This window comes from Manis javanica, chromosome 2 (assembly GCF_040802235.1).
Source record: "Manis javanica isolate MJ-LG chromosome 2, MJ_LKY, whole genome shotgun sequence".
In the NCBI taxonomy this organism is placed as follows: domain Eukaryota; kingdom Metazoa; phylum Chordata; class Mammalia; order Pholidota; family Manidae; genus Manis; species Manis javanica.
This window is the reverse complement of record NC_133157.1, coordinates 123,693,699-123,707,868: the sequence shown is the minus strand read 5'-3', so window position 1 is coordinate 123,707,868 and position 14,170 is coordinate 123,693,699. Positions and strand designations below refer to the sequence as shown.

Genomic DNA, 14,170 nt, shown 5'->3' with positions numbered 1-14,170 from the left:
TTGTTCAGTGCCTCTGTCTCCTTATTTATCTTCTGTCTGGTTGATCTGTCCTTTGGAGGGAGTAGAGTGTTGAAGTCTTCTAAATGAATGCATTGCATTCTATTTCCCCATTTAATTCTGTTAGTATTTGTTTCACATATGTAGGTGATCCTGTGTTGGGTGCATAGATATATATAATAGTTATATCCTCTGTTGGACTGATCCCTTTATCATTATGTAACGTCCTTTGTCTCTTGTGACTTTCTTTGTTTTGAAGTCTATTTTGTCTGATACACGTACTGCAACTACTGTTTTCTTCCTATTAGTTGCATGTATTATTTTTCCATCCCTTCACCTTTAGGGTGTGTATATCTGTGGATTTGAAGTGAGTCTCTTGTAGGCTGCATATGGGTCTTGCTTTTTTACCTATTCAGTGACTCTATGTCTTTTGATTGGTACATTCAGTTCATTTACATTTAGGTGATTATCGATAGGTATGTACTTATTGCTAATGCATGCTTTTGATTCGTGGTTACCAAAGGCTCAAGGGTAACTTCCTTACTATCTAAGAGTCTAACTTAACTCACTTAGTATACTGTTACAAACACAATCTAAAGGGTTTTTTTTTCTTCCTCCTCCATTCTTTATGTATTAGTTATCATATTCTGTACTCTCTGTCTATCCCTTGACTTACTTTGGGGTAGTTGATTTAATTCTGCATTTGCTTAGTAATTAATTGTTCTACTTTCTTTACTGTGGTTTTATTTCCTCTGGTGACAGCTATTAAGCCATAGGAACACCTCCATCTGTAGCAGTCCCTCCAAAATACACTGTAGAGACAGTTTGTGGGAGGTAAATTCTCTCAGTTTTTGCTTATCTGGAAAGTGTTTAATCCCTCCTTCAAATGTAAATGATAATCTTGCTGGGTAGAGTATTCTTGATCCAAGGCCCTTCTGCTTCATTACATTAAATATATCATTCCACTCTCCTCTGGCCTGTAAGGTTTCTGTCTGCTTCACTGCATTAAATATATCATTCCACTCCCTTCTGGCCTGTAAGAAGTTTGATGAGAGCCTGATGGATTTTCCTTTGTATGTGATCTTTTTTTCCCTCTCTTGGTGCCTTAAATAGTCTGTCCATATCCTTGATGTTTGCCATTTTAATTACTATATGTCTTGGTGTTGTCTTTCTTGGGTCCTTTGTGTTGGGAGATCTGTGCACCTCCATAGCCTGAGAGACTATTTCCTTCCCCAGATTGGGAAGTTTTCCACAATTACCTCCCCAAATATCCTTTCAATCCCTTTTTCTCTCTTTTTCTGGTACCCCTATAATACGAATATTCTTCTGTTTGGATTGTTCACAGTTCTCTCAATAATTCTTTCATTTCTAGAGATTCGTTTTTCTCTCTTTGCCTCAGCTTCTTTGTATTCCTCTTCTCTAATTTCTATTCCATTTACCATCCCCTCCACTGTATTTAATCTGCTTTTAAATCCCTCCATTGTATGTTTCATTTCTGATACTGTTTTGTAATGATTGAATCTCCATTCTAAATTCTTCCCTGAGTTTTTAAATATTTTTCTGTACCTCCATGAGCATGTTTATGATTTTTATTTTGAACTCTCTTTCAGGAAGATTGGTAAGTTCAGTTTCATTTGGCCCTTTTTCTGGTGTTTGTGAGATTTCTGTTTGAACCAGTTTCCTTTGACATATCATATTTGTACGTGGCACCCTCCAGTGTCCAGAAGCTCTAGTCTCTGAAGCTGCTCAGCCCTGGAGTGATGTCAGGGGTCACAAGGGAGTGGAGCTGGTCCTGGGGGGAGGAAAGAACTGTTTCCTGCTTCCCAGCTGCAGTGCCTGTCTTCACTGTCAGAACCTGTGGGCTGAGCACACAGGTGTAAGCCTCTGTTCTTTGAATCTGCAGCTGCCACAGGCAGGGCCTCCCTCTGGCTCTACTAGCACCAGGGCAGGGACTGCCTATTTGCCAGCTGGTGCCAGCAGGCCTGGAAGAAGGTGCAGCAGGCTGCATATCACAGTAGAAGACCTTGGAGCTGAGTAGCCAGCCAAGGAATGGAGTGCCTGAAGCTCCTGAAAGTTCCCAACCTGCTGGGCAGAGCATGCCCAGACAACATTGTCCACCTATCCATTCTCCCGAGCAGCAAGCTCTGTACAATCCCCACCCCTTTAGCAGCCGTCTCGCTGCTAGGAAGCCTCTCAGACCACCCGTCTTTCTTTTGTCCCAGAGCAGGCCGATGTGGATCCCTGTTTTCCAACACTGGCTAGAGTCTCAGTCTCTCCAGGCATTTTGCCTGTCTTAGCTTTCCAACACCACTAATCTCCAGAGCACCATTTAATGTAGGTTCATGCTCCCAGGGAAGATCTCCAGGACTGGATGTTCAGAAGACTTAGGCTTCCACTCCCTCATCGCTCTGTTTCTCTTCCTCCTGCCCATAAGCTGGGGTACAGGAAGGACTTGGGTCCTGCTGGATCACGGCTTTGGTATGTTACCCTGTTCCATGAGGTCTGTCTGTGCTTTACTCCAGGTGTATGTAGTCTGGCGCAGCCTTCTTTCCTGTTGCTCTTTCAGTACTAGTTATATTAATTATATTTTCATATTATATGTGGTTTTGAGAGGAGACCTCTGTCTCACCTCTTACTCAGCTATCTTTAATCCTTGCTCTCTTTCTGGTTTTGTTAGCATTTTTTTTTTGGTTACCTTAGGCTGGGTAGGATGGATGGATGAAGGAGGGACTCTTGGCCACAGAAAAGAAGGAAGACATTCAATAGGATTCATGTCCTTTTGGGAGGGTAGGGAAAAGAAAATGCCACACAGAGAGGGAGGTACCCATTACTAAGGGAGAATCTAGGTGGGCCTCCATGGATGGTGAGCCCACCTGACAACAGAAGCCAAAGGAAGGTGGTATTTCCTGCCCTCTTTCAAAGAATAACTTGCTACCCTAATGCCTTAATAACTTGCTGCCCCAAAGAATATTCCAGGCTGCTCACTCTAGACCTAGCCCTCTCTGTTCCCCACCGAAGGCTGCCAGTTACCTCTTTTATTCAAGATGGAATGAATAAAAGATGGAGAAAGATTTGTGAGTACACAGAGGCAGGGAGAAAGGGCATGTGAGCAGGCTTACTGGCTCCTGAATACTGACTATCTTTCTACTCAGCCTACCTAGGGACCAAGCTATAATTCTCAGGGACAAGCTACATCTTTTAAGTAGGACAGAAAGGTACCTGGAGATTAAAAGAAGACCTCCAAAATTAAAGGTTTTTCTGATCAGTAAAGATATACAGCCAACTAAGAAACATCAACCTGGTCTAAGACACTAATACACCATTTTACAGCTATTATAAACAGAGGCTGTGGCTTTCCAACTCATTCAGGAAGGAACATTAAAAAGACTGAGAAAGTTTTACCTGAACACAGATATCTTTAGAAAAGACTAGAGTACTATTTACACTAGAAAAGTGTACATTTTACACATCTGCTCTTATATTAGAGATTTTATATAATTCAATTTGAAATGTACATAAAATACAGAGATCCCTGCAAAAAGTCAATGCTACTTATAAATTCCACCCTTTCCATCCAAACCATAATGAAGATTTCTGCTATTGTTTTCAGTAAAGTAACTTAAAGAGAAATAAAAAATTAATGACCAAAATCAAATCCCTATGAAAACTCCTGCAGCAAAGGCAATAATGCTCACCCAGTGCTCCATGTGCTTCTCTACTGTCCCAGTGATCTTGTACCCTGGTCATTAGGCAGAGTGTGGAAGTGATATGTCATTTCTCATGCAAGGCACCTAGGAATGAGCTGAGTTTAACACACTGCCTCCCATGCCATGGCAACCCTGGAAGCCAGGACAACATATAAGATGAAGTTTGTAAACTTCATTTTCAGAGGAATTAAGAGATAAATAGTCTGTAAACTCAAATGTTGCATAAGGCTTGACTGAAGCTGTCTAATCAGTTCAGATACAGTGCAAGGTAAATTACAGAAGCCACAAGTCAAACCTAAAGCAGCTAACCCAAACAGGGCAGATCTCCAAAATTTATTAAAGTTTTACTATTATTATTAACCACAATTTATTATAAAAATATAAAGGAAAAAAGAAAAGGAAAAATTCCTTAAAACCTAGCAAGTTCACCAAAAAAATATTGCCATGAAATGTTTGAAAACTCTGGTCATGATTAATTTAATTTTGCCATTATTTTAAAAATATTAAGTGAATTCTGAAAGAAGAAATGAGGAAGGGAGCACAAGGGAGAAGAGACTTTACAAAACATTGAGAAAGAGGCAGAGGATAAAAAAGATAAGGGTGACATTCGTGGAGTGTAATGATGAAGCAAAAGTGAAGGAAGAAAACAGCAGCAGACTCACAGACTCCATGAGGGGACTAGTGGTTACCAAAGGGGAGGGAGGGAGAAGGGGATTGAGAGGTAGTATGATTGGTACACATGCTGGGGGTGGGGGGGGAGTCATGGGGAAGACAGTGTAGCAGAGAAGACAAGTAGTAACTCTGTGGCATCTTACTACACTGATGGACAGTGACTTCAATGGGGCATGGGGGGACCTGATAATACGGGTGAATGTAGTAATCATATTGTTTTTCACGTGAAACCCTCATAAGAGTGTATATCAATGATACCTTAATGAAAAAAAATTTTTAAAAAAAGGTACTGAAAAGAGTGATTAGTAGGATATGATAGACAGTTAACAAAGGACATTCAACAGCGAGTACCCAAAATAGAAAAACAAAACAAGGAAAAAGAACACTATTTAAAGACATTTATAGAAAAATCTTTAAATCAGGAAAACTTCCCTGAAATACTCAATATGAAAATTGGAAGGACATGGGGAATAACCCAGAATGATCAATGCCAATGCATATCTATCCTAGGGAAGTCTCTGGATTTACTAGAGGAAGAACGATATGGGCAGTCATATAAATGACCAAGTCAATTACAAAGGAGAAAAAGAAAAAAAGGCAGATGGCCTCAGATTTCTCCACAGTAGTATCAAATGCCAGCTGACTTGGGGGATACTGCCAGATAATCAAGAGCATCTGGCAACTAGCTAAGATGTCCTTCAAGTAAAAGCCCACAGGTACATCACTCTGAACATACAAGAAATCAAGGGGCATTTTCTCCCAAGATCTTTTGAGAAAATTATTACATGAACTTCAGCAAACCAACAGGTAACTAGGGAAACCAGAGAAAGGACTGGCAGGCAGGGAATGTGGAATATTTCAAACTGTAGAACTAAGATAAAAACAAATGAGGGGGTTAGAATGGTAAATTAGAATATGTATGTTATGTTCCCTCTCACACTGTGTTACCAACATAGAAATAAAACACAGAGGAAGGATAGAAAGGATAATGGGAAGCCAGTAAGCCTGTTGCCTGCCTACTTGCATGCCGACAGTTAAAAATCATTCAGAGCTGACAGGTACATTTAAGAGTAAAAAAGGAAAAGAAGGTAACATAACTGACTGCTATTAGATGGGTGAGGAGGAGTGAGAAAAAAGGAAGAGAACACAGCTCACTTCATCATGGCAGGAACAATGGACACTGCCTAAATAAGCGAAAGCTAAGCAAGCCTATAATCATAAAGGCAACCACTAAAATAAAATGCAAATCTTCCTCCAATCAGAAAACCAGACACCAAAATACATACATTAAATAAAACAATACAAACAGACCACATAATGAAAGACTTTGAAAAAATTAAACCAAAAAGACAAATAACGGAGCTTAGGCCAATCATAGCTGATTTATCAAAAATGTAAGTAGCCTAACTTACTTATTATAAGAAACAATTTTCAGAATGGATCTCAAAGTAAAATTCAGTTCTATAATATACAAAAGAGACTCATCTAAAATAAAGTGATTTTAAAAAAATGTGGAAGGGAAAAAGTGTACCAGAAAAAAAAGTAGAAATTCTGATCTTAATACCAGATAAGGAAGTATTTAGGCATAAGGAATATTCTATAAAACAAACAACACTTCATAATTACAAAAAGAACAAGACACAATGAGATATAAATTTTACCTTCACACTAAATAACACAACAGCATAACATTCAGAAAGCTAAAACCATGGTAGTTACTAGGAAAAATGACACATTACAGTAGTAGTCGTTAATTCACCTCTCAGCCCCTGACCCCTGGGCAAGTGGATGAAAAAGATCAAGAAACAAAAGACCTTAATAAAATATCTATTTAATAATACAAACCTGCCTGATCAATACATTTAAACCTGCACATAAAAACAAAGAATGTAACATTTTAAAAAAATACTCATGCAATGTTCATTAAAACTGACTACATAATAGATCATGAAGAAAATTTCAAAAAATTCAAAAAAGGAAAAGTAATAGCATTTTCTAATCACAACGCAATAAAAATACGAATTACTAAGTCAGAAAACAAAACAAAAAACTCCCACTACTGGGAAATCTCAACCTCTTGAACATCAACTTAGGTAACAAAGGAAATACAAACTGAAATTGGAGAATTTCTAGAAAACATCAAAAGAGAAATTACCATGTTGCAACTAAGAGACAGTTAAAACCATGCTCAGAGGACAACATATTAGATGCCGAAAAAGGAATAAAATTAAAGAAACCAAAAAAGAAGAAATTAAGAAAGATAAAAGGTAAAATAATGAGTAAGAAAAGAGTAAACTAGAAGAATAAATACATAAATAATAAACCCGGAAGTTTTTGGTGGGGGTGAGAAAATCTAAAATAGATAAACCATTAGCTAATGTAATTAAGACAAGAACAAAGAAAGGGGAAGCACAAATACAGCATTGTTTGTAATGCCAAAGACTGGAATGTATGAAATGGTTAAATGTAGTACGTTCAAAACACTGCAGTTTTAAAGGAAGAGAACAAAGGCAATGCTATATATCCACAGAAAAGATTTCCAAGATATACTGGTAAGTGAAAACAGTAAAGTTCAAAACAATGCATACAATAAGCTGCCCTTGGTGAAAAATCAGGAAATATAAGAATCTATGACTGCAATTTCTTGTACATGAAAGAGAAACTGTGGAAGGATATGAAGAATTAAGACAGCAGCAGCCTCTTCAACAGCTGGTGTTGGCAAAACTGGACAGCTACATGCAAGAGAATGAAACTGTATGATCGTTTAACCCCATACACAAAGGTAAACTTGAAATGGATTAAAGACTTGAATGTAAGTCATAAAACCATAAAACTCCTAGAAGACAACATAGGCAAACATCTCCTGAATGTAAGCATGAGCAACTTCTTCCTGAACCCATCTCCTTGAAAAAGGGAAACAAAAACAAAAATGAACTCATGGGACTACATCAAACTAAAAAGTTTTTGTACTGCAAAGGACATTATCAACAAAACAAAAAGGTATTCTACAGTATGGGAGAATATATTTGTAAATGATATATCCAACAAGGGGTTAACATCCAAAACATATAAAGAACTTACACACCTCAACACCCAAAAAGCAAATAACCCGATTAACCAATGGGCAGAGAATATGAAGAGACAGTTCTCCAAAGAAGAAATTCAGATGTCCAACAAACATATGAAAAGATGCACCACATCACTAATCATCAGGGAAATGCAAATTAAAACCACAATGAGATATCACCTCATACCAGTAAGGATGGCCAGTATCGAAAAGACTAAGAACAACAAATGCTGGCGAAGATGTGGAGAAAGGGGAATCCTCCTACACTGCTGGTGGGAATATAAGCTAGTTCAACCATTGTGGAAAGCAATATGGAGGTTCCTCAAAAAACTAAAAATAGAAATACCATTTGACCCCAGAATCCCACTCCTTGGAATTTACCCAAAGAATACAACTTCTCAGATTCAAAAAGACATATGCACCCCTATGTTTATCACAGCACTTTTTACAATAGCCAAGATATGGAAGCAACCTAAGTGTCCATCAGTAGATGAATGGATAAAGAAGATGGGGCACATATACACAATGGAATACTATTCAGCCCTAAGAAAGAAACAAATCCTACCATTTGCAACAACATGGATGGAGCTGGAGGACATTATGCTCAGTGAAATAAGCCAGGCGGAGAAAGACAAATGCCAAATGATTTCCCTCATTTGTGGAGTGTAACAATGAAGCAAAACTGAAGGAACAAAATGGTGGCAGACTCAGAGACTCCAAGAATGAACTAGTGGTTACTAAAGGGGAGGGGTGTGGGAGGGCGGGTGGGGAGGGAGGGAGAAGGGGACTGAGGGGTATTACGTTTAGTACACATGGTGTGGGGGGTCACGGGGAGAACAGTGTATCACAGAGAAGGGACATAGTGGATCTCTGGCAACTTGCTGCACTGATGGACAGTGACTGCATTTGGGGTACGGGTGGGGACTTGATAATATGGGTAAATGTAGTAACCACATTGTTTTTTCATGTGAAACCTTCATAAAAGTATGTATCAATCATACCTTAATAAAAATTTTAAAAAAATAAAATAAAATAAAAAAATTAAGACAGTGGCTTCCTATGAGGAGGAGTGGGAACTGGGTAGATGGGGAGACAAGAAGAGGAAGGATACTTTTCAGCATTGGATGTTACATATGCTGCCGGGTTTTGATTCTGTGAATATATTACTTAGATTTTAAAATAAAAATTTAAATTTGCATATGACCAACATTAATTTGTGAAATATTTTCAAGCACTTACTATACACCAAATACTACACCTGACATTGGAGACATACAAAATGAGAAGATCTAGCCCTCTATTTTACAGAGCTTACAGTTTTTACAGTTTGGCAGGGAAAAAGGCAGGAAACCAGCACTGGGATATGATGTGCCTAATTCTTTGTATGAAGGCGGTGTTCAAAGTGCTAGAAAAGAGCACCTCTATCTATGTAAGGGGATTAAGGACAAGTGTTCAAATAAGACAATTCTTATGCTAACACTTAAAGGGTAAGCCAGAGATGTTCAGTGGAAAAATAAAGGGTACTGTAAATATAGTAGAGAACAGAAGCTTGGAAGTAGAGAGAGCAAAGAGTATTCAAGAGATCATTACAGATCAGGATTCTGCAAAAGAGTGGATAGAATTAGATTGAAGATGGTCAAAGGGGACTAGATAAGAAAGGGCATTAAATATCGTGTTAGGTAATTTTATCACCTTCTACTTGTCAGGCACTGTGCAGAGTGCTGGGGATAAAGATGTAACATGGCCTCTTTCCTGCAGCTTAGCCTAGAGAACAACATCCAGGAAAACCAAGAATGCAGATTTTGCAGGTTTTATGCCATGACCTTTCCTGTCTCTGCCTCTCTCTGCACAGACTGTTGCCTTTATCAGAAAGGCTCTACATTCCCTGTGCTCCCCTAGCCCTAGCCTAGCTAATTCCTTTCTCAGGACTCATCAGATTAAATGACCCTTGTTTCCAGGGAGCCTTCTCTGACTACCAAATCAATCTATTTCACTTGCCATATACTTCAAAGCATGCTGATTCTTCTTGGTAACTTAGACTTCCAAGTTCTTTGTCTCTTTTCTTCTCCAATGCAAGAGCCAAATCTGTCTAGTTCACCACTGTTACCTCCAGCACTGATCATAGTATACAGCAGACCCTTAATGAACTAGGTATGAATGAATAAATTTTAAGAGATAATTTGATATTTTCTGATCACTCAGGCTGACTATAAGAAACCCAAATTATTATATTTATACATTTCAGGTATATAAGACTATATGGTCTCTTCCTCATGGCTCTAACTACTATGCATTTTAAATACTTGCATATTTTTTTCTCTCTTCTTAAACCATAAATTGTCACTTTGTACTACTTTTCACATCTGTGTTTCTAGCAGATTCCAACTACTTCTAATTTGCAGATATCTGCTGAGTCAGGCAGATAAATTCAGTTATAAAGAATATGACTGGCATAAGACCAAACAGTATATAGTTCTTGAAGATTTTAAAGACGTTTTTGGGAGTGGGTGGATGGAGTGGGATAGAATGGGGATATAGGGAGACACAATGCTCTTTTATTAGTGAACTACTTAAATCTCAGTGAATGGTATCTTTTGTTAACAACACCTTTTATTTTTGCTAACTTCAGTTTATTCTGTGTTACATTAAGTCCAGATAATTGTTACACGTTTCTTCAAACAAATAAACAGTTGAAAAGAAAAATATGGAATGAAATACCCTACTGTATAAAGTAAAAAAAATGATCACCTGAAAACAATTGGTCCAAGATTCTAAGGGGAAAAATATTTGAGTTTTCATCAATCCAAGGCAGATACTTTCTTCCATTTACAAATAAAAAGCAGAATCTGTCTCACAATCAAGCCTTAAAAGTAACTGGCAATATTTTTCCTTCTTAGTTGTACATAAAAAACAATGGTGCACCTCTCAACTGATGGCATCTCAGGTTTGGTGAAATGGAGTACATAATTTTATAAAATAAAAATATTCATCTATATGACTCAATTAGAAAATTCTTAAATCAATGCAGAGAGAAAACACAAATTACTCTTTAATACCTACCTCTGTCTGGGAACTATAAAGAGTGCCCGTACGAGCTTCTTCCTATTTGCTTTTGTGTTCATGTTCATGCAAAAATCCATCGCTGCCTATGGGAGAAAGAGCAAAAGTTTTCTACTGAAAAAAGAAACCCTGAATGTTACAATGGATTTCTACTTGTTCCTAAACATTTCAAAATGATTTTAAGCATACCCCAAACAAAAAGATCACTAAGCTTAAACCTTCTTCTCCTTCTGTATCTTAAAAATATGTTTCACAAACTTTTTAGTTGCAACCTAGTGTTAGAAACACAACTTCAAATGTGTAGACTGAAGACCTATTATCACACAGTTAGGCAAATAATTATATGAAATGTGCAATCAATGCCTTTGACCTCAAGAAATAAAGTTAATATCAGGAATATTCTGATAGAACTAGAAAATAGCAAGAATACTTACCAGAAGCCCAGAAATTACTAACACTATTAAGGATGATCAATAAGGAATAAAGTTAAACTAGGCATGACATATAGGCACAGATGGCCGATTATTCCTAAGAACACATTAAGAATAACTCAACACTGACTAAAAAGCTTGTGTCAACAGTCAGATCTGGTTAACTTAAACGAAAGATATCAAATCACAGGACTCTATAATAAATATCCAAAATTGTCATTTAGCATAGCAATCCACTTTATTTTATATGTTATATATATATATTCTGTATTTTAACAACAAAACTGTGTTTGGTATTTCATCAACATGTCTAAAGTAAGTGTAAAAGAAAAACTAGGAGAGGTGCATATTCTGGAAAGTCATTGGAAAACAAAAATATGAATTCTGGGTATCTGTAAAATACAGGCATGTATGTTTTTAAATGTTAAAACATTTTTTATATACGTGGCTTAAGAAAATGACAAGTTATGTTTTAAAAAGAATAAACTGTTATCAAATATCCTCTTTTAAGAATCTCAAATATTTTCCTCTCATAGGTTTACATAACCATTTTAACATTAATCGCAATCTTCAGGTAGATGTGAAGATCAAATTCAAATAAAGGATCCTCATATTTCCCTGAACTATATAAAGGATTTCTTCACTATAGACAGTGATGCACTCAAATACCTCCCATTTGGTTAAAACATTTGAAGAAATAAATGGCACAACTAATGTTGATTCGATTCAAACCCTGGAAACAAACTCCAAGTAGTAAGTATTCACCAAGATCAAAACTTTACATCAATTAATCAAGAGAGCAAAATCAATTTAAACTTTTTCTTCGGCTTACATAGGCAGGACAAAGAATAGTTTCAAAGTTTGCATTCTGTAACAGTAAAGCTTATTACAGCTAATTAGAATAACAAAAAAAGAAGCTAAAACCATATGAACCATTGAAAAACTGTGGGCCTCTTAAATAAAAATCCCAAAGGCATGTCCTCAGAAAAGAGATCTGGTTAACACTGGAAAATTTCATACACAAAGGGGGAAAAAACTCACAAATCAATATTTTTGAAAATATTAAGAAAAACTTTAAATGGCTAATAACGGCCTATGTTTCAACAGAAATTAGGAGGCAAAAAATGAAATGTACTTCAGTAACTATTAGACCATTATCCTCCGAAATACATATAGCTTTGTATAATCTGTCTAAATGTTTTGTAAGATAGAGAAGGAAATAATAGCTTTTTCTACCACAATAATCAAAGGCCATTAGATGAAAAAAAAAACTACAGTGTTCAAAAACCTTCAGATTAAGAGTTCATAAAGCTTGTCAATGAACTGGTATATACAGTAGGGGTTCAATAAATATTTTGAGTAAATGAATAAAAGACTACATGAGTGCAAAAACTTCGAAAATTTATAAATTTGAGGAAATTAAGAAGGAAAAAAACGCTTAACATGCACACTGATTTTTAGATTGAACCAATCCTGCCTAAGAAAAGAGAAGGAAGCAAAGGAGTCACCTTAGTGTTGTCTGTCTGCATGGGTTACAACTGCTGCTTGACAAGTCAATGAACAGTTTTTTGAAAACTTTTTTCAAAATATTTCAGGTACATGGTTCAACAACCATTTTTTTATTTTATTAAAAATAAAATCTGATCATCAAATACATGCAATACCATGCTATTACCCACAGAAGTCAACTAAAACAAGCTTTCACTTTGGGTTATATTTTTTACATAATCAGTGAATTCAAAAAATTCTCAGTTTTCTGCTCATTTCCCAAATACTTTCACCTCTTTAGCAATTTGGACCTTTGCCAAAATATATGGAAGAAATTCCTTTCATGAGGGAGCTCTCAGAGGAACCTCTGACTCTCAGAGGAGTCCAAAAGGGAAGAGTGGCCCCTATTTTTCATCTGACCCTGAGAGTGAACTCAGAATTTAATATACAGTCATTACTGGCAATAGTTCTTATTACTGATGAGCACTAAAGGCTACTTTCCAAAGAAAATTAGTAACAATAATGTTACTAGTACACAAAACTGATGAGATCCTTCCTACCTTCAGCTTTCATTACAGTACTCAAAATGGAGTGTGGGTGTGTGCAGGAGTGCCAAGGTATCTGTCTGTCTTTCACCCTCTATTCATATCCAATGAATATATGAACATTTAGCAAGGGAAAGATTCAACCATACCTCAAACTCATAAGTGATTGTCTAAGAGGTGGTTTCTGCTATATTCTCTAGAAGACATTTTAAAAGCATCTCTTTAAAATCCAGAAAATAAACGCGGTAATTACTACGTTTCTGAAAACTATACACTGACCTAATTACCCCAGAAGCCAATTTAGAATTAGAGTTTCAAGCCTATTTGATTATATGAATAGTTAATGAAATACATTTAAATTATTTGAAGAGCTAAACAAGCTAAAATATAAAATAACCTAACTTTTATTGTTCTTTCCAAGGAACCATTAAAGCATTATGGGAAAAAAAGATAAGAGTATATACACTTTGACTGAAAAATGACCTAACAGAGATTTTCAAACTGTGGTTCTCAAGAGTCCTTTATAATCTTAAAATTTATTAACAACCTGAAAAAACTTTATGTGGATTACATTTGTCAGCATTTATTAAAAATTAAAACTGAGAATCTTTAAAGATACTAGTTCATTTAAAAATACCAAGAAATCTATTTGTTCGTAACATTTTTTGGAAATAACTATACATTTTTCAAAATGAAAAAATTTAGTGACAGTTGCACTCTTTCAGAAGACAACTGTATTCTCGTTTTATTTATGCATTTGATCTATTGTGATGTATTGTTCTGGATGAAGTACAGGAAGACAACTTGGCTTCACACAGATATGTAGATGTAAAAGGGAGGTGTATTTTAATATCCTTTGCAGTAACTGTAGATATTCTTCGATACTATACCACCACTTAAAAAGTGGTTTCTTAAGGATTGGTTGTAATATGGAATCTGAAACTGAATCAGTGAAGCTCTCATGCTATCAGATCAAAATCCCTTGGTCTTGCACTCTGAGTGGATCTCTAGCACCATGCAAGATTTTGTAAACACTGTGTATCGGTCACTTACAACAATGGTTCACTGAGCTACGTAGACCTTCCATACACATACATAATATTTAAAAATTACTTTATTTAATATCACCACCAATCTTATCAGAAAACTCAATAAAGTCATTTCAGAAAAGAACTGTAAAGCTGCCAAACCCTGTAGGGATGG

General features: G+C 36.4%; 1 protein-coding gene across 9 annotated transcripts in view; it reads right to left on the bottom strand.

The window, feature by feature from the left end:
* UPF2 (UPF2 regulator of nonsense mediated mRNA decay) overlaps positions 1–14,170 on the bottom strand; it is a 167,803-nt gene that overhangs the window by 80,351 nt on the left and 73,282 nt on the right. For all 9 annotated transcript variants that reach the window (XM_073229317.1, XM_073229314.1, XM_073229315.1 and 6 more), the window contains one exon: positions 10,504–10,589. In XM_073229317.1, the coding sequence (XP_073085418.1) occupies positions 10,504–10,589 (86 nt within the window). The remainder of the gene's footprint in view (positions 1–10,503; positions 10,590–14,170) is intronic.